Source organism: Ursus maritimus, unplaced genomic scaffold (genome assembly GCF_017311325.1).
Source record: "Ursus maritimus isolate PB19 unplaced genomic scaffold, ASM1731132v1 scaffold_6, whole genome shotgun sequence".
NCBI lineage: Eukaryota > Metazoa > Chordata > Mammalia > Carnivora > Ursidae > Ursus > Ursus maritimus.
In genome coordinates, this window is record NW_024426774.1 from 35,766,751 (window position 1) to 35,792,827 (window position 26,077).

Consider the following 26,077-nt stretch of genomic DNA (forward strand, 5'->3'; position numbering starts at 1 on the left):
AAGGCCTTCTCAGTGATAACCTGGGATACAAGAGTGAACAGAAGCAGACACTGCTCCTGCCCTCGTGGGTGCTCATAGTTAATGGAGAATCAAGCAGTAATCACACAAGTAAATATAAAACAGCAACTGTGTTGAGTCCTGTATAAAGAGATATGTCAGAGTGTATAACGGCAGAATTTGGCTGCATTAAGAAAGTCAGGAAAGACCTCCCAGAAGATCCCTGAACTAAAATCTGAAGAAAGAGCAGGTGTTAACTAGGTGAAAGACAAAGTGAAGAGCATTACAGCAAGAAAGAGCAGCGCACGCAAAGGCCCTGTGGTGGCAGGGAGCCTGGCATACGGAGAGGAAGGCACTGGCCTAGAAGACATGATGCCTGGGTTCTAACATTAATTCTGTCACTTAAACGGGACACGGTTATTTTTCTCCCTTTCCTTACTGTACTGTCTGGAAGTAAGTCAACCTGCACAGCCCACACTTACCAGGATGAGGAGTTACACTTCCCCCACCCATGACGGGGAGAGTATCTACGTAAAATATTTGGAATTCTTCTGCATAGGTTTGTCTCAACACCTCATTTATGTATTCAGTCATAAACAAATCAGTGTGGACTCGTGCATATTCATTTTACAATCTGGATTATAATCCAATACTGCTTTATTTTGTTGCTCAGACTCTTACAGCTTTGGCCATGGGGAGCTTCTCAGCTGTTCTGTGTTCTTGATGGTGCTTGGACAGAGTTGCTTTGACTTTGCCAAGCAGGCCTGAAACAGAGCTACAGAAAGAAACATATTTCTCCCGGTGGGAAATGTCTTTGTCGTAAAAGAGGCATTTGAACAGGCAGCGGCTTAGTGGCATCTTGTGGAATCGGCCCCTGTCCCAGCAGGCCCTTTTTTTTATGAGCATGGGATGTCTTTATTTTTCTTCACCCAGGAATGCCTTCACAGAGGAGGATTCGGAATTAGTCGTCAATTATATTGCAAAGAAGTCCTTCTGTCGGCGAGCCATCGAACTCACCTGTAAGTTCCATTTCCCTTTTCTGGCGAAAGTTAAAGTAATTGAGAGCAAAGGAAGAACAATGAATTGATCAATAGATTTCTAACAAAAGCCAAAGGAGTCAAAGAATGGATATTTTTGACATGCAAAAGGTCTTCAGAAACCAGAAACCAGCAAGTAGCTAGTCTGGCGTTGCCATGTGCTCTGCTGTTGGCTGGTTTACTGGAACTCTCGAGTGTGCCCTGAGGTGAAGTGGCCCGGGTTCAAGTCTCCTAACACCACAGACAGGAACTCACCACAGTGATAGAAGATGTGGTTAGAGGTCAGGGATTTAAAGAAAACAGCAAAGCAATTGACATAATCTCTGAGCTTATTTCCCGCTTTCCTATGGCAACCAGTTCAGAGAACAATTTGCCAACGTACTTTATAACAATCATGGTTTGAGTTTTGCTGAATCGGAGGGGAGCCTTCCAGTTGAAGAGTGAGAATAAACGGACAGCTGTGTTCTTGAACAATTAAGAAAGACTGTAGAAAGTATGTGCAAATATTATCAAATTCAAGCTTCTGGATGCTTGCCAAAAACAAAAACAACAACAATAAAACAAATAAAAGGATGATAGAAAACAGGGTGCTATGAAACAAAAACTCGAGGTTCGAGGTAGAATGTTTTTTATTTTTATTTTATTTATTTATTTTTTTTTTTTTTTACTTTTCTTAACTATGGCACAAACTGAATCATTTGCCAAAGAGTTATTGAATGGGTTAATTCCTCTTATTGGTAACACTTATTGTCAATGCTGCATATTGATACCTTATTATAGAAGATCTTATTCTCCGACTTTCCCACAAGTAACTCAAGTTAGCACTTCTTATGTCATTATAATGAGGTTCCATATCCCATAGGTAGAACGGTAACTTGTTCTTTCAGTGTTTCCTGTGGTTACTGGGCCTCCTTCCCTGGCATAGGACAGGGGAGGTAAGCCGATGGCTCTTTTGTATAGTATAGTTAGGGATAAAATAGCAAATACTCCACCAGAAAGTACCTACTGACTATCTTCTTTATCCTTTAAATCAAGGGCAACCCCCCCCACACACACACACACACAGGAATCCGATTGCTGGCCACTGCTACTGCATAGTGGGAAGAGAAATATGGCTCTGATTTTTATAATCCTTCACAATTAATCTTGCCCTGAAGAATTCATCTTACTCACTTTAATCATAGTAGAGTTAAGAGTGATATTTTATTATAGGCTTTTTGTGGGGAGAACATGGGCACAAAATAAAGAAAATGTTTAACTCTTTGATAACACTGTATGTATCATGTTAATTCTATTCAAATGAAAGGGAGCACACTGACAACTCTTATATATACTCTGTCCGTCTTTACAGTGCGTAGCTTGGGAGTCAGTGAGGAACTACAAAATAAACTGGAAGATGTTGTGATTGACAGGAATCTATTAATTCTCGGAAAAATCCTGGGGGAAGGTAAGCAGTTTATTTCTTTTAAAATGTGAGGTAAGAAGGTAAGCAGTTTACAGTATTTTTTATATGTGTATTTATTATGTAAAATGCCATTTTGTGACTTTAAGTTACAATGCAAATAGTTCTATTTTATAATTTATTAAAATGAAAAAGTAAATAGTGGTTTTTGCCTTGCACAGAGAGTAGGCCCTTGAAAAATATTAATTCCCTTCCTTCACTGGAAAGCATGCAATTCATTGATTGGTTTCCTATATCCTCTGCATATGTCTAGTTCTTAAGTTTACTGTTTTGGGCACTTTTCTAATTAGTTAAATAGGAGCAAAATGATAATACATATTTAATTTGTCAAACTGATGTTAGGATGAATGATAATGGTATTAAGAATTTCTACTTTATAAATGTCAATAACATTTTCCGTGTTGTTCTGTAAGTGTCTTGGGTCAGTTTTAATGCTTACTAAAATGATGGCCCGAGCTGAGCCTGAGCCAAGCAAGCTTGTGACAAGCAGGAGGCTAGTGCATGGCCTTTGTCCCCTGGTTTGCGAGCGTGGGTGGCCCCAGCAGACCCTGCCCAGCTGCTGCATACGGGTCACTCTCAGGCCACATAAAAACAGCAGCTGGGGAACTGTAGCGCTTCTGTAGTCGGGGGAGATTCTGCACAATCTGTATAGATGTTGTCTTACTTCACAGGAGAGTTTGGGTCTGTGATGGAAGGAAATCTTAAGCAGCAAGATGGGACCTCTCAGAAAGTGGCCGTGAAGACCATGAAGTGTGAGTTATCACTGATAGAACACCTTCTGGTGGGTGTCGGCAGTTGCTTCAGTAACTGGTGCTCTGTAAGGCCAGTGAGGGGGTTCATGTATTGTGATCTCAGTCACTGATGAGTCAGAAGACCATCGAGAGCACTGTGTGGTCACAGAGGGAAAGTGACTGTCAGGAGCTCGTCGTATCTGCATGGTATATTCTTTATAGTCGAGACGGAGTTGTTTATCATTTACACCACACCCCTCTCTGTCTCGTTCTGTCTCTCTCCCTCTCTGTCTCATTCTCTATTTCTCTCTCTCTTCCCCCTTCCCCCTCACTCTCATCTAGGAGAATGAATAACTCCAAAGTAAAGCATGAATTTCTGAGACAAGGCTGATCTGGTGGCGGCCTCTGACCCCAGGGATTGGTCTGGCAGATCTGGCCAGCTCGGTGGGATCACTTCCTTACTTGAGGATGGTTGCCTAGTCCTCAGGAAGTTGTGGGCTGCCTGGAAGGTACATTTCCCAGAGCGAGGACAGATACGTATGGGTCAAGGGCGTATGAAGAGCAGTGATCCCAAGTTGGAACCTCCAAGCAAGCTGGGAAGAGAGCCTGCAGCCAGGTCAGAAAGGGCCTTATAAGTCGTCACAAAGAATCTGCTTTTATCCTATGAGTAGGAGGACACCAGTAAGAGTCTTAAGCAAATGAGGAACAAAAGCAGATCACATTCTAGAAAGTTCACTTTGGTGGCAGTGTAGAGGAGAATGAATGACAGCATTGACAAAAGTAAAGACAGATGCTAATTAGGGCACTCCAGAGTCTGCAGATGTCTATCTCCCTAAGGAAACTAGGCTCTGAGATATGGTGACTTGTCAAAGTCAGATAGCTTGAAAGAGAGAAGGTTGTGCTGGACTGTTTCATCACCATGCATTGACCAGGCTGCAGTGGCAGAACGTGATAGCATTTACCCTCATGCCCTTTCCCAGGAAGTGCATTTCCAGGGCCTGGGGATGCAGGATTGTGTTTTATTCTTCAGGTGTCCCGCTGAGCACCCATAAAATAGACCGTGGTTGTTTGGCATTTTACCCACCGTTGTCTTCATGATTCATACGGAGAGAGATTATTTGGTGCTTCATTTGTTAATGTCTTTAACATTGCTTCCTCATTTACCTCCTGTATACATTCAATATTATTTTGGATCAAGGAGTAAAATTTACTCCTTGGGTTCTTCCTAAAATTTAAATTCCTTGTCTCCTGGGAATTAAAACTTAAATTAGATTATAAGCATGTAGCAAGACTTTTTAACCAGAACTGGAGGCTGAAGTTTTCATTTCAGTGACAAAAAGGAACCCTAGTAACCAGCAAGTCACATGGGCTGGTGTTTTCTGCTTTCCAAAGCTTTTTGTGTCTATAATAATGGCCAATACTTATGTAATACTCATTGTGTGTCAAAGGACATCACAGTCATTCCTGCATTCCATCAGGAAAACAGGAAGAGGAAATCAGTGCGACTCGGAGGTAAATTCACATGTCATCCCCTGAAAACCCAGACACCTGAAGTTAGAAGTTAGAGTAGTCACGGGAGCTGAACCCAGTACAGAGCCAAGTCTGGGTGCGGAGCCACATTCAGCACTGGTCCTGCCCCTTGCATTATTGTGTCTGAACCTGGTCCATGTGAAGGCTCCTTCCATTGTCCCCATTTACCAGTGGAACGTTTAGGGGGCCTTGTAAAAGGGGCTAGGCCTGGAATCTGTTTCCTCTCTGGCCTTGGCTGTGCTCTTCTTTGACTGAATTAGAACCATTTGCATAAGAATTGCATCTATGCTATTTATCAAAGATTGAAAGAATGTCTCTGGCCTCTGCAGCCCAGGCTCATCCATGTTGGTCCTTGATTGGGGTGGGGCGGTGCACACAGAGTTTGCCCGCACACCCTACCCCCTACCCTTTCTGTTCCACCCATCTCGTTGTCTTAGCAAAGGTAATAGGTGAGGACAAAGGTAGCAGACATTTTGCAGATCTGTAAAACTTTTTTCTTTACTTTTCTTAAATTTGCTTTAATAGGAAGATTAATGTGTATACAGCCCATAGAATGTCCGGACCCTGTACGAGATGGACGCACATGTGATTTCAGTCAAAACTTTCTGTTAGAGCGAATTCCCTAAGGCATGCCTGGCATTATGTTTGTTTTTCTTTGTTTTTAATTTTGGTAAAATGCACATAACATAGAATGTACCATCCTAACCATTTTTAAAGAGCACAGTTCAGTGGCCTTGAGTTCATTCTCACTGTTGTGCAACCACCGCCGTCCACCTACACAACTTTTTCCATCTTGCAAAACTGAAACTCCATATGCATCAGACAACTTCCCGTCTCCCCCGCCCCCACTGGCCCCTGGCTACCACCACCCCCTTTCTGTCTCTATGAAGTCGACTTCTCTCATTACCTCATAAAAGTGGGATCACTTGTGACTGGCTTGTTCCACTTAGCATAATATAGAATTTTAGATGTCTCTCTCAAGTTGGTTTAATCCCAAAATGGTATGGTGTGCACGTTAGGAAAGTATATCCAGTTCACAAGGCAGGATTAAGCAACCCGCCTTGCAAGACAGAGAGAAGCATGTGTTCTTTCTTCTTTTAAGGCAAAAATAATTGCAACAGATCAGCTGCATTTGACTTTCAGGGTTTTGGTTTTTTTTTGGTTTTGGTTTGTTTTTAATAAATATACTTTAATTTTTAGAGCAGTTTTAGGTGTCTAGAAAAATTGGGCAGAAAATACAGAGTTCCCATATGCCCCTCTCCCTTCACAGCCTTCCCTATCATTAACGTCTTATGTCCGCGTGGTGCATTTTTTACAACTGATACATCATTAACCCATGTGACACGTTATTAACTGAAGTCCATAGGTTATATTAGCTTTCACCTTGTATTGAACCTTCTGTGGGTTTTGACAAATACAGTGTCCTATGTGCACCATTACAGTATCATGCGGAAGTTTCCCTGCCCTACCTTCTCCTGTGTGCCATCTTTCCATCCCTCCCCGCCCATCCATGCCTGACAACCACTCCTCTTATTTATTGTTGCTGTAGTTTTGCCTTTTCCTGATTTTACTTTTAGAGAACAAAATTGCTCTTACCTCCTTCCCCCTAACTGAGTACATTATCGGAGCCTACCATTTTCCACCCTCTCTTTCAGTGGACAACTTTTCTCAGCGAGAGATTGAGGAGTTCCTCAGTGAGGCCGCGTGCATGAAAGACTTCAACCACCCCAACGTCATCGGACTCCTAGGTACCTCAGAGAAATGCGGGACTGGGGGGGACAGCGGGGCTTGGCTAATCCACTCCATGTCAAAAGAAAAGTCTCTCGGGCAGATAAGTTTATACTTTGTATGACCCCACAGTAATTGATAACATTGAGTTTTTCACCCCAAAGCCTTCTTACAGTTGTATTTTCTGAGGCTGATGGTACAAATGGGCCTGTATTTCCTGGACACCCCAAGAGCTCAGGAACAGTTGGTGTCCACAGAGTTCTAGGTGACTGTAGGTGAAAACGGGGCCCCCACGTTCATCCAAGGCAAGACAAAAGCTTATGTTAAACTATGTTATCATTTTTATTGATTTAAGATTATCCATGAATCAAATACCAGTGGGGTGAGGCTGTCAAAGTAGACAAATTCCGTAGATCATCTTTGGGAAATAATCTATTAACATATTTTCAAGTACTGATTTCCTAGGATCTAATACTGCTGGTTTCAGGAGACACGATTTAATAGAATTTGGTTTTGTGGCCCTGTAGCTATCAGGAGGTTGCTGTGTAAATGCCACTATTCCAAGACAGAAGAGCGATCTAAAAATAATCGAATATTCTGCTGACTTTTTTTTTTTCTGTCCTGTGTCTTGATAAATGCTAAATTCTTTGGGGAACTTTCAAAGTTTTATTACGACCAAAGCTGCAGAGAGATGTGAAAAATAATGCTTGGATACAAAATCGTTTCGAAGACGGTGATGGGTAGTAAGGAGGGCACGTATTGCATGGTGCACTGGGTGTTATACACAACTAATGAATCATCGAGCCTTACATCGGAAACCGGGGATGTACTGTATGGTGACTAACATAATATAATAAAAAATCATTAAAAAAAAAAAAAAAAACAAAATCGTTTCGAAGAAACCACTGTTACTCCTTTGCCGCGGTTGATTCCGGCAGATACTCCGAGAACCATCACGCTTTGCAATTGATGGGCTGTGCGAGAGTTTTGCCAGCCTGCCATCTGAAGACGGGCCCTAGTTCTAGCTTGTCATGATAAATGGTGTTTCCTGTGTATAACGGTTAAAATTTAGAGGTGTGGATTTTACCTACTGGCCCTCAAAATTCTTTTAATAGTTTTGAGCATTTGATGGCACCGGGCTTTTTCACCTGATCGGGTACTTCACTATCCCATGAAGCTAGTTTGCCCTTGAATTCGATTGCAGTCACTAGCCCTCACTTAGGTTCAGTGTAACAAAAACCCCATGGGTGTCTAGATGGCTACAGTTGTGACAGATTAATTTTTGAGAGCTCTCATGCAAAGATTGGCACTAATCTGAAAGAAAAAAATTACCAAGAAGTGGACCCAGCATGTGTTCCATATTCTAATAAAGTTTGTGTGTGAGTTATGAGTATTTATTTTATTTATTTGTTAGTTTTTTAAGGAGGCTCTATATGCCCAGCATGGAGCCCAGCACAGGGCTTGAACTCATGACCTTGAGATCAAGACCTGAGCCAAGATCAAGAGTTAGACACTTAACCAACTGAGCCACATGTTTATTTTGTTTTTAGCTGTTACCTCGAGAGCACATGGTTTCAATTTGGCCAGTGCTCCTGCAGTGCTTTTCTAGTTACTGGTAACAAAGCGCTCTTTGTAACTTTCTCTGGTTTTAATTTCAGGTGTATGTATAGAAATGAGCTCTCAAGGCATCCCAAAGCCCATGGTGATTTTACCCTTCATGAAGTACGGGGATCTGCATACCTACTTACTCTATTCCCGACTAGAGACAGGACCCAAGGTAATTAGCCAGTCGTCTTGCCTCTGAACAGTCCCCCAGGCTTCCGTGACAGGGCCTGGGAAACCTCAGCATCTAACCTTGAAAATAAAGGAGGGAGGGAGGGAGAGGACGTGTGGCCTTTGTTCAGCGCTCACTATGCACCCCGGGGGCTGAAATGTGGTTTCTGTCCTCACAGCAGGCCTGCTCATAGGTCTTATTATTCCCATTTTATGGGGGAAGAAGCCAGCTGGGTGCACGATCTCATGGCTCAAGCCTCATCGCCATGGAGCCGGGTGGGCCCCACATGCTGACAGAGTGGCCTCTTTCTTTTAAAGTCTCCTCTTTCCAACTCGTTCACTCTGAAATCACTAGAAGCAGGATCCGTTTCATTCCCAGAGGGAAGTTGCACTGAACTGTCTTTCTGGACACTGAGCATGAATACTCCGCCTACCTTTCCGATTATCAAGAGCCCCTCCATTCTCAGGATCGGAAAGCGTGTTGTGATTCGGTGGGCCGGCATGCTTTCCTTCAACAGTGCCCCTAAGAAGGGTGGTGACCCCACAGGGCAAACACTGTCTGAATCCCACAGCACAGGGAAGCCCAACAGAAACAGGAGCTTACACTGAAGCACCATGCCCACGGGCAGGCAGCCATAGGTCCCACCCAGGAGACCGACCAGGGGCCCCAAGAAAGGTGACTGACTGTGGGGCTTAATGAGGAAAGTCCTCATCCCAAGACACAGACAAATCTGCAGGAACAGCCATTTATCAAATTTGGCAAGGCACTTGAAAAACAAAAACAAAATCTTGAGACCCAATTTAGGGTAAACATTCCGGAACCTTCTTTCCTATGTCCGGCTGACCCTTTGTGTTATGGATATGAAAGTTTATTTTTTTGCTTTCCTTTTCTTTTTCTTTTACTTGTTTTGTTATTCCCTGGAAGGTATAAGTGATCTTTCTTTTTCAGTTCCCCTTGGTCTCATGCTCAGATTTTTGTTCTCTTCCTCTTGACTTCTTGAAGTCTTTCACCCACACAGTCACTAACCAGAGTTAGGAAATTGTAGCCACATCTCAAAGCTATTATAAAATCACTGAGGCTCCTCTGAAGTGTTGAAGGGCCTAATCCAAAGTTGGGGACTCAGCATGGCTGAGTGTTTTTCTTCCCTTTTTCTACCCAAAAGAAAGACGATAATATTATAAGGAGCCTGGAAAAGAAAAACAAACAAACAAACAAACAAAAAAACCGTATAGTTTCCGACATCTTAGCACAATCATTGTCATCTTCGGACATTCACATCCCTGCTGTTCATTCCATGCCTACGTGTTTCACAGGCTGGCACTTAGGAGGCATGCACCTACCTGCAGGCCATCCACAGTGCTCACATTTCTCAAACATTTAGTGGAGGCTTTATTTTGCATATTGTGATGCAGTAATGGCACACCAACCATAGGAAGTCCTTACTCATAGAATCTCAGGTGAGGAAACTGAGGCACAGATCAGGTAATGGTGGAGGCAGGACTGGCCCCCAGGTTGCAGAGCCCCTGCCTTCGGCTCTCCTCTGACGGCCCCATCCCACGTGCACCCCTCCCCAGCAGGGCAGCCTCCAGACAGTTGGCTGTGCATGGCTACATGCCATCCTCTTGAATGGATTTTGTTTCACATTGATGGGCAATTTCACTCCCATTTAGTTTTCTGGTATGTGGTATGATTTTTCTAATAATTTTTGGAAGGATGGGAATTTTGTATCACATAAGAGTGAATTCTATAGAAAACAGTAAAAATATACAGGCCCATATTCAGGGCTGTTTGATGCCCAACAATCGTCTGTTTTTACTTGTGAAGTTCAACCTCTCGTATGGGCCCTTTGGAAATAAAGTAGCCTCTTACTGGACTTTTTTCCTGAATCACTGTGGAAGAGATAGAGACCATTTATAATCTTTATAAAAATCTTTTTTTAAATTATCATACAGTGTTATCAACTCTTTTTCCCTTTTTGGTGTACAGTTCTGTGATTGTTAACACATAAATGGATTCACATACCCATCATCACAGTCTGGATACAAAGCAGTTTCATCACCCAACACCTCCTCCCGCTACATCTTTGTACTCCCGCTCTGCCCCTGTGACTAACCCCTGGTAACCAGTGATCTGTTCTCCATTACTATAGTTTTGTCTTTTTGAGAATGTTATGTGAATGGAATCATGTAGTTTGTAACTTTTTGGCTTCCTTTACTCAGCAGTATGCCTTTGAAATCCATTTAAGTTGGTGCCCGTATCAATAGTTCATTTCTTGTTTTATTGCTGTGTATATTCTAGTGCATGGATATACCAGTTGGTTTAACCATTCACCTGTTGAGGGACACATCGTTGTTTCCAGTTTGGGGCAAGGATGAATGAAGCTGCTATTAAAAAAATCATGTACAGACTTTGAGTGAACATAACTTCTTATTTCTCTGGGGTAAAAACCCAGAAGTGAGATACTAGGTCATATGGAAAGCATATGTTTAATTTTATAAGAAACTTCTACACGATTTTCCAGAGTGGCTATACTATTTTACATTCCCACCAGCAGTGTATGAGAGATACAGCTGCTCTGCATTCTTGTTAGCACTTGGTATTCATTAGTAGTTTTTGGTTTGGTTTGATTTGGTTATTAGCTGCTCTGATAGGTGGGTAGTGATAACCTCATCGTGGTTTTATTTACATTTCTCTAATGATTAAGGATGTTTAGCATCTTGTCTTGTGTTTATTTGCCATCTTTATATCCTCTTTGGTGAAGGTCTGTTAAAGTTTTTTGTTTATTTTTTAATTGGGTTGTTGTTTTTCTTGTTGTTGAGTTTTGAGAGCTTTTTATATATTCTATATACCGTACCTTTTTTGGATATGCAATTTGCAAAGATTTTTCTCCTAGTTTGTAGTTTGTATTACCTCTCTCTCTCTCTCTCTTTTTTTTTTTTTTTGTCTTCATATTCTCTTAATGTGAGTAAAAATATTTAGTGCAATTCCTCAGCTTTTTTCTTTCATGGGTCATGTTTTTGCTGTCACGTCTAAGAACTTTTTGCCTAAACCCAGATAAAAAATTTTTCTCCTACATTATCTTCTAAAAATTTTGTGATTGTATGTGTTACATTTAAGTCTGACCCATTTTTAATTAATTTTTATATAAGGTGTGACATTTAGCTTAAGGTTTGCTTTTATTTTTTGTATGGATGACCATTTGTGAAAAGACTGTTATTAATCCATTGAATTGCTTTCTCATCTTTGTCAGAAATGAATTGGCTGTGTAAGTGTGGGTCTGTTTCTGAGTTCTCTATTCTGTTCTGTTAAACTATGTGCCCATTCTTTGCCCCTACCACATTGTCTCGATTACTGTAGCTTAATTGGAGCACTTGAGTTGGTTTTTATATTACATGCAAAGGAAGCCCTCCAATCTGTTACAGATCCCAGCTTATCTTTCCTGCTTTATCACCCCATTCTCTCTGCCTCTTTGCTTTTGGCACATGAGACAACCTCCTTTTCCTAAAGCACATGTGTGCTCTCAGATCACTAGGTCTTTGCTCATTCTGATCGTGGCCGTGTACTTCCTCTTAATTTGCCATTTTGTTCCCACCCCTCTTTTGAGGACAGCCACAATGACAGTGTAGAAAATTTTTTAAATTTTTCCATGAGAATTCATTTCTTTGCTGAGGTTCTGGAGCAGGTTGCTCTTCTCTCTGCTTAACGCATATGTTCTTACAGCCTGCCTCCCTTTGGTGTGTTCAGCCCCATGAGAATTGGGGTCCTGTCCTGTCCTGTCATCTGTCTGTCTGCCCTGCACAGCTCCAAAAGTACTGTTCACATGGAAGACGGAGTGGCACCCGGGGCCCAGTACCCTGGCCCTGCTGGGGAAGCACATTTACATAACTGAGATGTGGTCTTGGGCTACGCTAGCAGGTGCAGAAGGATCTCACACAATGAAGTCCAGAGGTGGGACAGCTGCGGCGTTCGTCAGTTCTACACTCAACAACATCATCCCGTGTCCACAATTGTTCCACCTCTCTGCTGTTTAAGCTGCAGTTGCCCCTCCACGTGTCTGATGGTGGCAGCCCCTCCACGTGTCTGATGGTGGCAGCTCCTCCAGGCACGACATCCTTATCCACCAGTCTCCAGAGAAAAAAAGAGAAGTCTGTCTTCTCTCTTTCCTCTTCCCTCTCCCTCTCTTTCCTGAAACAGTAACTTTTTCTCATAACACCTTTACTGAGATATAATTCAAACACCATACAGTTCTGCCATTTAAAGTATACAACTCAGTGGTATTTGGTATGCTCAGAGTTTTGCAGCCATCACCACAATAAATTGTACAGCCTTTTCATCGTCTAACAAAAAGTCCTATGCCCTTTAGCAATCACTTCCTGATCTCCCCTCCCCACCTTGTTCCTAGCTCTAAGCAACCTTTCTTTTTTTTTAATTAAATTTAATTTTATTTTATTAAAATTGAGTTAATGAACATACAGTGTATTACAAGCTTCAGAGGAAGAGGTCAGTGATTCATCAGTCTTTTTTTTTTTTTAAATGAAATAAGGACCTCCCTATTTCTTTTTTTAAAGATTTTTTATTTATTTATTCGACAGAGATAGAGACAGCCAGAGAGAGAGGGAACACAAGCAGGGGGAGTGGGAGAGGAAGAAGCAGGTCCCAGCGGAGGAGCCTGATGTGGGGCTCGATCCCAGGACTCTGGGATCACGCCCTGAGCCGAAGGCAGACGCTTAACCGCTGTGCCACCCAGGTGCCCCGATTCATCAGTCTTATATAACACCCAGTGCTCATCACATCATATGCCCTCCTTAATGCCCATCACCTAGTTACCCCATCCCCCCACCTACCTCCTCTCCAGCAACCCTCAGTTCAAGCAACCTGCTTTCTGTCTCTCTCCAGTTGCCTATTTTGGATATTTCAGATCAATGGAATCATAGTCTGTGGTCTTTTGTGTCTGGCTTCTTTCACTGAGCATGTTTTCAAGGTTCATCCACATCGTAGCTTCTATCAGTACTTCATTACTCTTTAAGACCAAATAAACTCCATTGTATAGATATATTATGTTTTATTTATCTATTGATCTGTTAATAGACTTTCGGGTTGTTTCCACTTTTTGGCTTTTATGGATAATGCTAAGAATTTTATCCTTGAGCTCTTACATTAGGTCTTTGATCCATTTTGAGTTAATTTTGTATACGATTTCAGGTTGGGGTCCAATTCTCTTCCATATCCCACTCACTTGTCCCATTCTTTCCCCTACTGAATGATCTTGTCACTCTGTGCAGAGTCCTTTGACCATATATTTATGGGTTTATTTCTAGACTCTTGACTCTGTTTCATTAATCTGTGTGTCAATCCTTATGCAAGTACCGCATTATCTTGATTATAGTTGCTTTCTAGTAAACTTTGAAATTAGTATAAGTGAGGCTTCCAACTTTGGTCTTCTTATTCAAGCTTGTTCTGGATATTCTGAGTTCTTGAATTTTCATATGAATTTTAGGATCAGCTTGTCAATTTCTACAAAGAAGCCAGCTGGGACAGTGATAGGGCTTATATTAAATCTGTAGATCAATTTGGGGAGTATTGCTATCATAACAATATTAAGTCTTCTGATCCATGAACACAGGATATCTTTCCATTTATTTAGATCTACTTTAATTTCAATGTTTCATAATGGTCAGAGTACAAGTTTTGCATTTCTCCTGTTAAATTTATTCTTAAGTATTTTATTTTTAATTCTTTTTAGATGAATTGTTTTCTTAATTTTATTTTCAGATTGATCATCGCTAGTGTATAGAAATACAATTAATTTTCATATCTCAATCTTGTATCCTATAACCTTGTTGAATTCATTCCTTAGTTCTACCACACAGTTATCTTTTAAATTACTTTTGGTCACAATTTGCAAGAATAACATAAATGTTCTAGGGAAAGATAACACAAATTAATAATACCTAATATGCACTACACCTTCACAATGTCAGCAGGATTTTATATTCTTTAGCACCCAAATCCTTTTCTAGAAATTGTCATCAGTGCCTCAAATCAAATGCCTCAAATATACAGAACAGAGGCATAAGATTTTCCTGTCTGATTTGTTTACATTTCTTTGTTTACTTGTTTTTAACAACTCCAGTATGTAAGGGTAAAGGATAATTAAAGCGTTTTGTCATATAGTCAGGATGTAATTAACACATATCTTAGCTGGGAAATATAAAGCGTTAAAAATTCAGCGTCTTCCTGAACACTGCTTTGGAAAACTCATGTTCCACAGACAATAAGCCATGACAAACCCAATGCGCTGGGGAGAGATTGTCACGGATGGACCCATTCACGACTGCCAGGAACTTGTGGAAGACCCTTTTCTTCAGGGCCCTTGCTGGCTAAAATGTTTAGTTACAACACAGAGCTCTTCATCAGTCATCACCCTCATCTTCATTCCTGACCGGGCAGGTTCTCTCACCTGGCTGCCTGGTCTGATTTGTACGGTGTAGGCTGTTGATACAGGAGGGCTCTAGAGAAACAAAAATAAAATCCCTGAATTCCTCCTTGTGGTCCTTTGGTCCTGTAATAAGGGGCAAAGACTGTCCTACTTTCGTGTCTGAAAGAAACGTATCTTTCCAAGCATCTCAAAGTAAGATGACCGCATATGCCTGCATGACTGGAGTGGGCTGAGCCAGTGTTTTGCCCCTCCCCCCCTGAAGGCAGCCCGCCCCTCTTTTCCCCTCCTTTCCGGGCACAGGTGCTCTGTCCCCCGCCACTCCAGAGGACACAAAGGACCCAATTTGACCTCATAACTTGCAAAAAGAATGTTATTCACGGGACGCCTGGGTGGCACAGCGGTTAAGCGTCTGCCTTCGGCTCAGGGCGTGATCCCGGCGTTCTGGGATTGAGCCCCACGTCAGGCTCCTCCCCTATGAGCCTGCTTCTTCCTCTCCCATTCCACCTGCTTGTGTTCCCTCTCTTGCTGGCTGTCTCTATCTCTGTCAAATAAATAAATAAAATCTTAAAAAAAAAAAAAGAATGTTATTCACTATCAATATTTTTAAAGACAGGGAGAATGTGAAATTTGCCAAGAAGTTTTCTGGTTTGTTGTTGTTTTATTCCTTTTTTAAACACTTATTTGTGAGATGAGTGATATGGAAATGAAAGGTTTGTTTCCTTGTTTCAGGATCCAACTTTTAAGAAATACAAACACCAAAAAAACAAACACAAAAACACTCTCTCCCCCCTCAGGTGGCAATAACTCTCCAAGTTTAACTTTTAACACATATTTTGTCTTCCTGTTTCTCCTCCCCCCACCCCCAGCATATTCCTCTGCAGACACTACTGAAGTTCATGGTGGACATCGCCCAGGGAATGGAGTATCTGAGCAACAGGAATTTTCTTCATCGAGATTTAGCTGCTCGAAACTGCATGTAAGAGCCCTGGCCCAATCCCAGAGGGGTTAGACCTCATCGTGTGAGATATGTGGGGGGCCAGGCAGGAATAGGGGCAGGTGGCCTATTGTTGTTAAAAAGTGGAGGAGAGGGGCACCTGGGTGGCTTAGTCGTTAAGCGTCTGCCTTTGGCTCAGGGCGTGATCCCGGCATTCTGGGATCAAGCCCCACATCAGGCTCCTCCGCTGGGAGCCTGCTTCTTCCTCTCCCACTCCCCCTGCTTGTGTTCCCTCTCTCACTGGCTGTTTCTCTCTCTGTCAAATAAATGATTAAAATCTTAAAAAAAAAAAAAACAAAAACAAAAACAGTGGAGGAGAGGCAGGTTTGGGAGGGGAGCATGTGGCTGGCTCTGGAGATGGGATTTCTCTGGCTCTGATGTGTGACCGGGACTTCTCACAACATCTACCTCCACGAGTCTGGTTAGCTTCCAAAACATTCTCCTGTGACTCTTTTTTTATTTTCACTCTCTCCGCTTGGAGTGCTGGGTATGATCTTTGTGATCCTTCCCCTTTGCCATTGGCTAGCTTTGGACCCAGAGTTCTATGTAAGTTAGCTAGTCATGGAGGCAGGAAGGAAAATCATAAGGGTTTTGTCTCTCAGGCTTCGAGATCCTCCCTTGTGAGCGTGTACTGTGAAACCACATGGAGTCTCCCCTCTTGTAGCAGGGAGACAAGGACTCACATAAGAACTCTGAGCTCAAGCTCCCCCCTCTCTCTGTCCTGCTCCAACAGGGCCATCACCTGCTCTAAATCTTAACTAGTTCTCGATTTTAGGTTTATTATTGCAGGAAGAGAGAGTGTTCCTTAAATGTATTGCTGTTACCGTTTTTCTTGGTTGGAGATGTGACCATAGGGGCTGCCCCCCGACTCCTTACCTGACCCCCCCACTGGCCCCCTACCACTTGTACCTCATTTTTAAAACCCAGAAGGGTCTTGTTTGTTTGTTGTGGTGGGTTTTTTTTTTTTTTAAGATTTTATTTACTTATTTGACAGAGAAAGAGAGAGCATGAGCAGGGGGAGCGGCAGGCAGAGGGAGAAGCAGGCTCCCCACTTAGCAGGGAGCCTGGTGTGGGGCTGATCCCAGGACCCCGGAATCATGACCTGAGCCAAAGGCAGACGCTTAACCAACTGAGCCACCCAGGTGCCCGTTGTTTGTTCTTATTTAAGTGATTTTTCTACCATGGAGGGAGAATCATGAAAAGCTCTCTTTGCCCTTAATATTTCCTTCATGTTTTTCCCATCAAGTAGGGTGACCAACTGTCCACTTTGCCTGGGAGGGATTTCCCAGGATGGGGGACTTTTCTGTTTTAAAAGCCAGTGTCAGACAGACAGGAACAAGGAAGTCATCCCACCTCCAGACCACTCATTTCTCCTTTCTTCTTCTTCTTGTCTAGGACCTGCTTTAACAGCCTGGGCTATAAATGCAATTGTATCCCTTTCGCTTTCCAGTTAATTCCTCAAGTACCACCGGGCTACCTTAACAGGAAGTCCAGGATCCCCCTCTTACAGCTCGTACTTTCCCACCTCCCCCAAACTGTCAGGAGCCAGTGCTGCTTCCAGATACCAGGCGGGAAGGCTACTGGCTGCTAGATGAGTCCCAGAGGGCCCTGGACTGGGGCTGCTGCTCTTTCTGCCCCTGTGCAGTGTCTCTTCCCTCCAGGTGGCTCCGCCCTCTGTGCACAGGTGCGGTGCTGCTCCAGATCCCCACACAGACCCCCCAGACCTCCTGTCACCTGCTCTGCTGTTGGTCCCAAAGCAGGACCCTCACAGGTGGATGGGGTCTCCATCTTTTGGTTCCTTACATGTTTTCAGCTGCGTGTGATGTAGACCTGTGATTTAGGCTTTGCCTCTAAACATCGCTGAGGATGTGAACTTGCTCTCTGTAGGTTACGAGACGATATGACCGTCTGTGTCGCAGACTTTGGCCTCTCTAAAAAGATCTACAGTGGTGATTACTACCGCCAAGGCCGCATCGCTAAGATGCCTGTGAAGTGGATCGCCATAGAGAGTCTTGCGGACCGAGTTTACACAAGTAAAAGTGACGTGGTACGTGCAGAGCTTTGAGTGGGAGCCCCACATGGCAGGGTTGAAGGCGCGCAGAGAGAAGTGACTTAAGCTGGTGTTGCAAGACATTTTACTCCCTGATAAATTGAGGATTGGGGGCATGTTCATACCTTTTATTTATCACTAGATTCTTTAATTCAGGTAGAAAACTATATTCTGGTGGCGTAGCTTGACATTCAGATCTGTTTTTGCATAGGCCTTTAATTTTTTCCCATTCTTTTTTTTTTTCTACAGTATAGTGACTTATTGCCCACAACTAAGATAGTCACATTAAATTGAATGAGTTCATCCAACGGCTCTATATAAAAGGTGCTGTGTAATTAATCCCTTACCCGGAGATTGGGAACAGAGCATTACACAGAGCACTGACACACAGAGACAGGGCTGCATCCGCCTTTGTCAGATTTCCCGAAACAGCCTGAGTACAACCAGGGAGGTGTGGCTCCCTGAGCCCTTCGTTCTTGCGGCATTGGGAGAGCAGCGTGTCTCAGGCATAATTGTCAGCTTTGTGCACCATCATCGGCCTTTAAGGAAATGACCTTTCTAGATGAAAAAGTCCATTCAGCCTTTCTGAAAAGACTTGCATCCTAACTTGTTGTCGCTTTGTTCTCAGTGGGCATTTGGCGTGACCATGTGGGAAATAGCAACACGGGGAATGACTCCCTACCCGGGAGTCCAGAACCACGAAATGTACGACTATCTTCTCCACGGCCACAGACTGAAGCAGCCCGAGGACTGCCTGGATGAACTGTGAGTGAGCTTCTCCGGGTCCCTGGGCACTCTGCACGGGCCAGCCAGCTGGCTCTGCGCAGACTTGGGGACACACGGCCACTCAGCGGCAGGGGTCACCCTTAGCCAGATGGGTGTATGCGGAAGGTGGCATGCAGACGTCACAGGCCAGAAACCTTTCTTGGTGTGGGAGCTGTGTGCACATCTCCAGGGAACCTGCACGTGTCCTGAAGTTCCGTAAGCACCTTGAGGAGATCTACCCTATAAACAGGTTAAATCTATCATACATGAGGGACTTAACGATTACCTGCCCTCTTACCGCTATAGTTCTCTTTCTATACAACATTTCAAACAATAATATCTTCAGTTAGGGAATCTGGAAATCTAAACCAGTGACACTGAGGTCAGCCTGGTCCTCAGAATTGCTGGGGAGGTATTCTAACCTCAGCCCTGTGCGGAGATTATGACTCTCGGTACGAAGTGGGCCTAGAAATGTATGTGTTAAAACCCTCCCTGGGAGAGTGCGTGCTCAGCAGGCGTGAGAGCCCCCAGCTCCAAGTGTGCAGGACCACAGTGCGCACCTGTCCGGACAGGCCCTCTCTCTTCAGGGCAGGCAGTATGGGAAGAGGCCCAGGACTTGCAGTCAGACAAGCTGCTGTCTCCCAACCAGCCACGTGTGTGGCCATCACAAGTGACTGGACCTCTCTGTGCCTCATTATTAGCCACAAAAAAAAACAGTAGAGTCACATACTCAGAATGGGATTGGGAAGAGAAGTTAAAGAAGAGAAGAGGTAGAATACTCAGCCTGTGGGCATGTCACATAATGGTACCAGTGATTAGTAGCGACGTGCCAGATTGATGTCCCCCAAACACCTTGCTGACCTTTTAAAAATAATTTCTCGTGGCACTGCCCCTAGCTTGGTGATTTGAACCTTCCTGATGGAAGTCACAGGAGTCATGGGCTTAGAGAGGGCATTTTCACCATATTTAGCAAGAATGTTTCAGGACTGTGGGCCTGCATGGCTGTTGTGGAACACTGGTGTGAGGAGGCACGTGTGGGACACCCCCCTACACACACACACACACACACACACACACACACACACACACTGGCCCTGCCTCTACACACGGGTGAGAATACCTAGGTCAGTGTGCATGCAGGCCTCCCAGGTCCTGTCCAAGCCAAGCAGAAGGAAACTTTATTGATCAGAGCCTCACCCTGCTTGGTGTGGTGGTGGTTATTGTGGTTGTAAATATAGAACACGAAGAACAGACACAAAAAAACGTAAGTCCTTTAGAAATATCTTGAAATCCTAATTAAATTAGATTTGGGGTTTTATGGTAGTTTTTAAAGGGACCACATTAATGACATGTCTGCTTCTGAAAATGAGGAAGCAGTTTCAACCAAACAATATTGAATGAAGAGTTTTGTTGCCATTTCTTTCTTAGCTTCTCTTGTGCTCCAGAAGAAGTTGGTATTTGCGGCGATTATCTGGGGTCTTAGCAAGGTCTAAGCTGTGTCACATGTTGGCTTTGAAACATTTCACATAGAGCCAAGTAATGCATGCTGAGTCGCTAAGAAGTTTTAGGTGAAAGAGTCATAGATGCTGCGTGTCAGGGAAGTCAGGCAAAGCAGACCAGTCAGTGGTCCCCACGCTACAGGCGTACAGGGGCTCTGGGGAACCAGACCCTCTTCCCATGTCCCCCCTCGAATCTGGATGCTGGAGAACAATGTCTCCCAAAGAGGCCTCTGTGTTTACATATCTGTGCATTTTCTTTTAAAAAATGAGAAAGATACTTCTGAGCTTCCCCTCCACGTGTGCTGTCTAACCTTAGTTGAGATGAGTTCATTCCTGTGTTGAGTTGCCCCCTGGTCTCTTTAAACTCCACTCTAAGCACTATACCGATGTAAAGAGCAGAGTACGCCCTGTGCCCTGCTCTCTGATCCTGCCCTCCAGGGACCACCTCCTACTCACAGCATCACTCCCAGGCTGCAAGTCCTGCTCCCCATGGCCCGCGAGGCCACTCTGTGTGATGCCCCCGTCACCTACGTGGGACGTTTCCTTAGCCGAGTTCACGGCGTCCTGGCTGCAGCCCTTAGAACACCCCCTACCCGCTGGCTACAGTGGTTCTCGGCACTTGTGCTGATCACCCTCATCGTGCGGTGTGACACCAGGGAGCCACCTTGTTCTTCCTTTATCCTGACGAGTCCTATCAGCCAGCAGATGTCCTTCAGAGCCCCCTCCCCTCCGTTCCTACCCTGAAGACCCTCAAAGCATGGAGGCCCAGGGCTGGACAGGGCCAGGGGCCATTGACTTCCACTTCCTCATCACATATGTGCAAACAGTGGCACAGCAACCTCACAGTGTATGTAAGTGATGAGTGGGTCAGGATTATTGTTTCCCGTGGAAGAGTGCAGGCCCTTCCGTCTCCCTTCTCATTTTTCTCCTAACCCCCAGGCTCCTAACACATCCTTTGGGTGGCAACCAAAGCAATCTTTCTTGAATGAGTCTGATCATGGATGCCCTAAACATAATCTCTCCGTCATTCCCCATTGCCCATAGGGCAAAACCCGAACCCACTGGGATCTGACCCATGGCCGGCAGAGGGGCTGAATGGCCAAGAATGTGGTGCTAGACACTCCTTTGCCAGGGACAAAGCAGGTGCTTGACAGATATGGGTGAATTCATCCATTTATAAATTTTGTACATTTGTATGATTGCATCTTTTTAAACTCCTTTTTTAAATAGTGGTAAAATACACGTAACATAACTCTTTGTGTGTGTACAGTTCAGTAGTGTGAAGTGAATTCACTTTGTTGTCCAGCCATCGCTACTCTCCATCTCCAGGACTTTTCATCTTATGAAACTGAAAAATCTATACCCATGAAACAACTCCGCGTTCTCCCCTGCCTTCAGCCCCTGGCAACTGATAGGATTATCTCTTTTATAAAATCTCAACAGTAAAACAACAATGACTATTTACAAAGTCAACTACCCAACCTGTTTATTTTTCTTTCCAACCCTAAAATTGACATTACTAAACCCCACAGCCCCCCATTACTGTCCAGGCCCTCTTGCTCCTCTCCTTGGTCCACTACTGTGGCATCACCCTTCTGGGGGAGCAGCTTAGACAATAAACATACTCCCATGTCTATAAAAGCCATGTTCATATTTTTAAGTACTTCACAACGTACTGAAAGTAAAAAAAAAAAAAAAAAATTAATTTCGGGGTGCCTGGGTGGCTCAGTCAGTTAAGCGTCTGCTTTCAACTCAGGTCATGATCCCCAGGTCCTGGAATCGAGTCCCACTTCAGGCTCCCTGCTCAGCAGGGAGTCTGCTTTCTCTCTCTCCCTTTGCCCTTCCCTCCCCTGCCTCACTCGTGCTCTCTCCCTCCCCTCCCGCCTCTCAAATAAATACATAAAATCTTAAAAATAAATAAATAAATAAGTTTCAAAGTGATATTGATACTTTGCTACATGAAAAAATGATAGATTATTCAAATGCTTTCTCAAAGACCCGGAAAAATTGAAAATAAGTTAAATAACACAGCCCCTTTTTGAAGTAATGGAAAGGAGTGTGTGTCTCTAAGGACAGAATTCCTCAAAGCTCATCTCAGAGTGCCAACAATCAAGGCTTTGTGGGGGGGAGAAGGAAGTAATGCAAATTGATTTATATCATAAAAACCTTGAAAATGGAAATAAAAACTGTTTGTCGAGTCTAAGTGGCCATCTATTGAAGGTAAAAACAGGAAGAGTAAAAAATACTCCGCAGTCTGACGTCCAGGTGAGAATCAGGGTTCTCAGATGGGAAGATGTCCCTGCCGTTACCTCAGTATCCTGTGTCCATGGCCGGCCCCTTCGTAGGCAGAGCTCTTTGCAAATCTCCACCTCCCAGAAGCATGTGCAAGCGTTGATAGGGGCTGCAAAAGTGAACAAGTGAAAAGATATTGTTAGACGCCTACATAGATGAGATCTGCCCGTGTGTGAAGTACCACAGGCTACTAGAATTAGCCAAAGGGTCTACATCATGTGTTCAGTGTAAATACGGGAATTGCGTATTTATGTTCATAAGATCGCGTCTAGTCCGTGTGTCAGATGATTTCAATTTGGGTTGTTTTCTTATCCAGCGACACGAATATCAATTTCTCAAAACAGGAGAGAATCAAAAGGAAATGATGGTGTAACTCACTCTTCATCTCCGGCCGGTAGTTCCTAATTCAATCATCTCTTTCTTTGGTTGTGCTCATAATTCTTAATTCTGTCAGACACTGTGAATGAAGAAGGTACCCGGAAGAGAGAGTTGTCTGTACACGACACAGCAGAGGCGTCATGAGGCCCTGGGAGTAGGAATTGTTCAGTCGGAGGCTGTTCCCCTACTGCCCACACAGCCGTGGTGGCATCTGTAACATCCCTGAGTCCACGCTCGTTTTTATTGCAAAGTAACAATGACAGGGCTGTTGAGAAGATTAAACGTAGTGACACACACAGAACACCCCACCCCCTGGCCTCTTTAGCCCCTGCCCCAGGACCCTGCTAACTCAGTTCTCCCGGTTGCAAACCCAGTTTGATGGTATGGAACTGAGGTCAGCCCACCTTTTCTGTAAGGTGCCAAATAATAAATAGTTTTGGTTTTGCAGGCCATATGGTTCTGTAGCAACTACTCAACTCTGCCACTGTAGCAGAAGCAGCTGTAGACAATATGTCAAGAAATAAATGTAGCTGTGTTCCAATACAACTTCATTTACAAAACAGACAGTGGGCTGGACGTGGCCCGTGGGCCATATAGTTTGCCAGCCTATGAAGGAAGGACCTGAAATACTCCTACTTTACAACGGTAGATATAATTGGCACGTATGTTCTGTATTCCTGGAGCCAGAGAATCATTTATTACGTGCCCATGAGACATTTATACAAGAAATTTTACAGGACATTATACAAGAAATTTCCCAGAAGTAGAATTAGTGTGGATTAAAATGTGACAGAATCAAAGACTAGGTGAAAACAAAGTGTGGATTGCATTCAGGGCTCTGGGTGCTGGACTGAGAAAAACTCACCCTTCTGTATACTTGTAGGTATGAAATAATGCACTCTTGCTGGAGAGCTGAGCCCTTGGAGCGACCTACCTTTTCAGTGTTGAGACTGCAGCTAGAAAAGCTCTTGGAAAGTTTGCCTGAAGTTCAGGACAAAGCTGAGGCCATTTACATCAACACACAGTTTCCCGAGAGCTGTGAGGACCCTGGAGAGGGCCCCGCACTTGCTCAGCTGGACATGAATATTGATCTTGACTCTATCATTGGCTCTTGTACTCCCAGCGCTGCCGTCAGCGTGGTCACGGCAGAAGTTCACGAGAACAGACCTCATGAGGAAAGGTACATCCTGAATGGGGGCAGTGAAGAATGGGGAGATCTGGCTTCTGCTGCCCCGGGAAAGAACTGTGTTTTACCAGGGGACAGACTTGTAAAAAATGGAGTCTCCTGGTCCCAATCCAGCACACTGCCCTTAGGGAGCCCGTCACCAGATGGACTTTTATTTGCCGACGATTCCTCAGAAGACTCAGAAGTCCTCATATGAGGAGAGCTGAGAGACGTTCCCAACTCAAGGAAATTCTTCTGTTGTAGGAGAATCCCTGTACACTCCATGTTTTTGAAATTTGTCTTCCTTTACCAATCAAATGTCATGGCCCTAAAGCACCGGGTGAATGTTGTCAAGTAAGTCATCGTGAAAAATACATAATATATATTTATTTAAAGAGAAAATACATATATATGTATATGCTGCAAAGAGACAAAGATCTATTTTAATAAAAGATGACTTATTTCATGTTGCTTCCCTTGCAGATCTAAAATTTACACTTTAACAGCCTCGTCTCTACAGCTCTTCCCTGATGTTAACATTTGCACAGAGTCAGTGTTATTTTTTTAAAGTTGTTTTTTTTCATGACCATTAATTGTAAAAATAATTTGTAAAATGAAATGCTGTATTTTGACTTTGTTTCTGATCTTATGAAAAATCTGATATTCTTACAAGAATCATCTCTTTGATAAGAATGATTTATTTAATATTTAAAGTTTTATAACTGATTAATTCTTTGATAGGACTTCCTAATAAAACATGAATGAGAAAGGCTGTGTCGTACTTAACTTGAAAAGACAGTGGTCACTGACCAGCAGCCTCCATGCCTTTGCGAAAGGAATTCCCTTAATGCCTGGCCCTCAATACAATCACTTTGACTGAGCTTGGTGTTGTTCTGTCAGGATATGGAAAAACCACTCCAGAGTCCAAAGATGAAGAACAAAGAATATTGAAAAGTACAATCTGGGTGGAAAGATTTAAAATAACTTGTAGAAGAGAATCTGACAGGTGGAGCACTTTTCTGTTTGGGAGTCACAACTTGGCAGGAGGTAGACGTGGGCAGTGGGCAAGGTACACCCTGGCTTAGAACTCAGCCCCTCTGAGTTCACATCCAGGCTCTGCTGCATCTTGGCAGCCATTGATTCTTGAGCACGTGCTGTATTTGAAGCACTTTACATGAACTGCCCTATTTAATCTGTATATCACTACCCTTGCGAGTGATAGATGCCGTATGTATATGTACAATGCCATCATCGTGTATGGGCCAGGAAACCGAGGCCGGAGCCATTGAGTAACCTGCTATGGCCCACACCTAGAGAGGGGTGCAGCCAGAATTTCAGAACCAAGTAATCTGACTCTGGCTGGCTCTGCATGTGATTTGGGGGTTTGCTCCAGAGCCTCTCGACCTTTTCATTTTACCTGATAAACAGATAGGTAGGGGTGCCTGGGTGGCTCAGTCAGTTAAGTCTGCCTTCAGCTCAGGTCATGATCCCGGAGTCCTGGGATCGAGCCCTGCATCGGGCTCCCTGCTCAGAGGAGAGCCTGCTTCTCTCTCTCCCTCTGCTGCTCTCCCTGCTTCTGCTCTCTCTGTCAAATAAATAAATAAAATCTTAAAAAAAAATAAAAACACCACATACATAAGTAGCACTTACTATGTGGCCATGCACAGCACTCATTTCATCCTAATAGCAACCCCGGCAGGTAGGTACTACTATTATTCCACTTCACAGATGGGCGGGCTGAGGCAGGGAGACCCTAGCTTACTCTGCCGGTGAAGGCAGTAGACTGATGCAGTGTGTAAGCATTGATCCCTCGGGCCTGTTGCTCCCCATTTGTGAGCAGTCTCACCCAAGCCCGCAGCCCATGAGGATCCAGTGTGCACTGAGCCCAGGGGTGTGGCCCCCCACAGCCTGGGTCCTGGTCCTGGCTGCCAACCCAGGAGCCCCAGTCTCCAGCATGAGCCCACTTCACTGTTACTGTGAAATGCTCCATACAAGAAAGTTCTGAGGGTTTGAAAAGGATCTGCATTGTTGTAGAAAATGCCAGCATCAGTTTAATCGGTGAAAGAGGAAAAACAACAACAATAACAACAGCAACGCTGTTAGAACCTATAAACGTAATCTCTACAGTTAGAAATTTTGGAACGTTTGTTAAAAAAAATCAATAAAACATTTTCTATCACCTAGTTGTGCAATGTTTCTTATTGATGGTGACTCAAGGATGTGAATAGTTCATCAT

The 26,077-nt window shown here is 43.8% G+C and overlaps 1 protein-coding gene across 1 annotated transcript in view; it reads left to right on the forward strand.

Moving 5' to 3' along the window:
* Positions 1-24,610, forward strand: part of MERTK (MER proto-oncogene, tyrosine kinase) — a 106,034-nt gene extending 81,424 nt beyond the window's left edge. Inside the window, exons 11-19 of the mRNA XM_040623198.1 lie at positions 931-1,016; positions 2,386-2,481; positions 3,168-3,248; positions 6,413-6,505; positions 8,144-8,262; positions 15,565-15,674; positions 17,580-17,739; positions 18,371-18,507; positions 23,560-24,610. Coding sequence (XP_040479132.1) covers positions 931-1,016; positions 2,386-2,481; positions 3,168-3,248; positions 6,413-6,505; positions 8,144-8,262; positions 15,565-15,674; positions 17,580-17,739; positions 18,371-18,507; positions 23,560-24,058 — 1,381 coding nt within the window. The 3' untranslated portion in view covers positions 24,059-24,610. The remainder of the gene's footprint in view (positions 1-930; positions 1,017-2,385; positions 2,482-3,167; positions 3,249-6,412; positions 6,506-8,143; positions 8,263-15,564; positions 15,675-17,579; positions 17,740-18,370; positions 18,508-23,559) is intronic.
* The last annotated feature ends 1,467 nt before the right edge of the window (positions 24,611-26,077 follow it).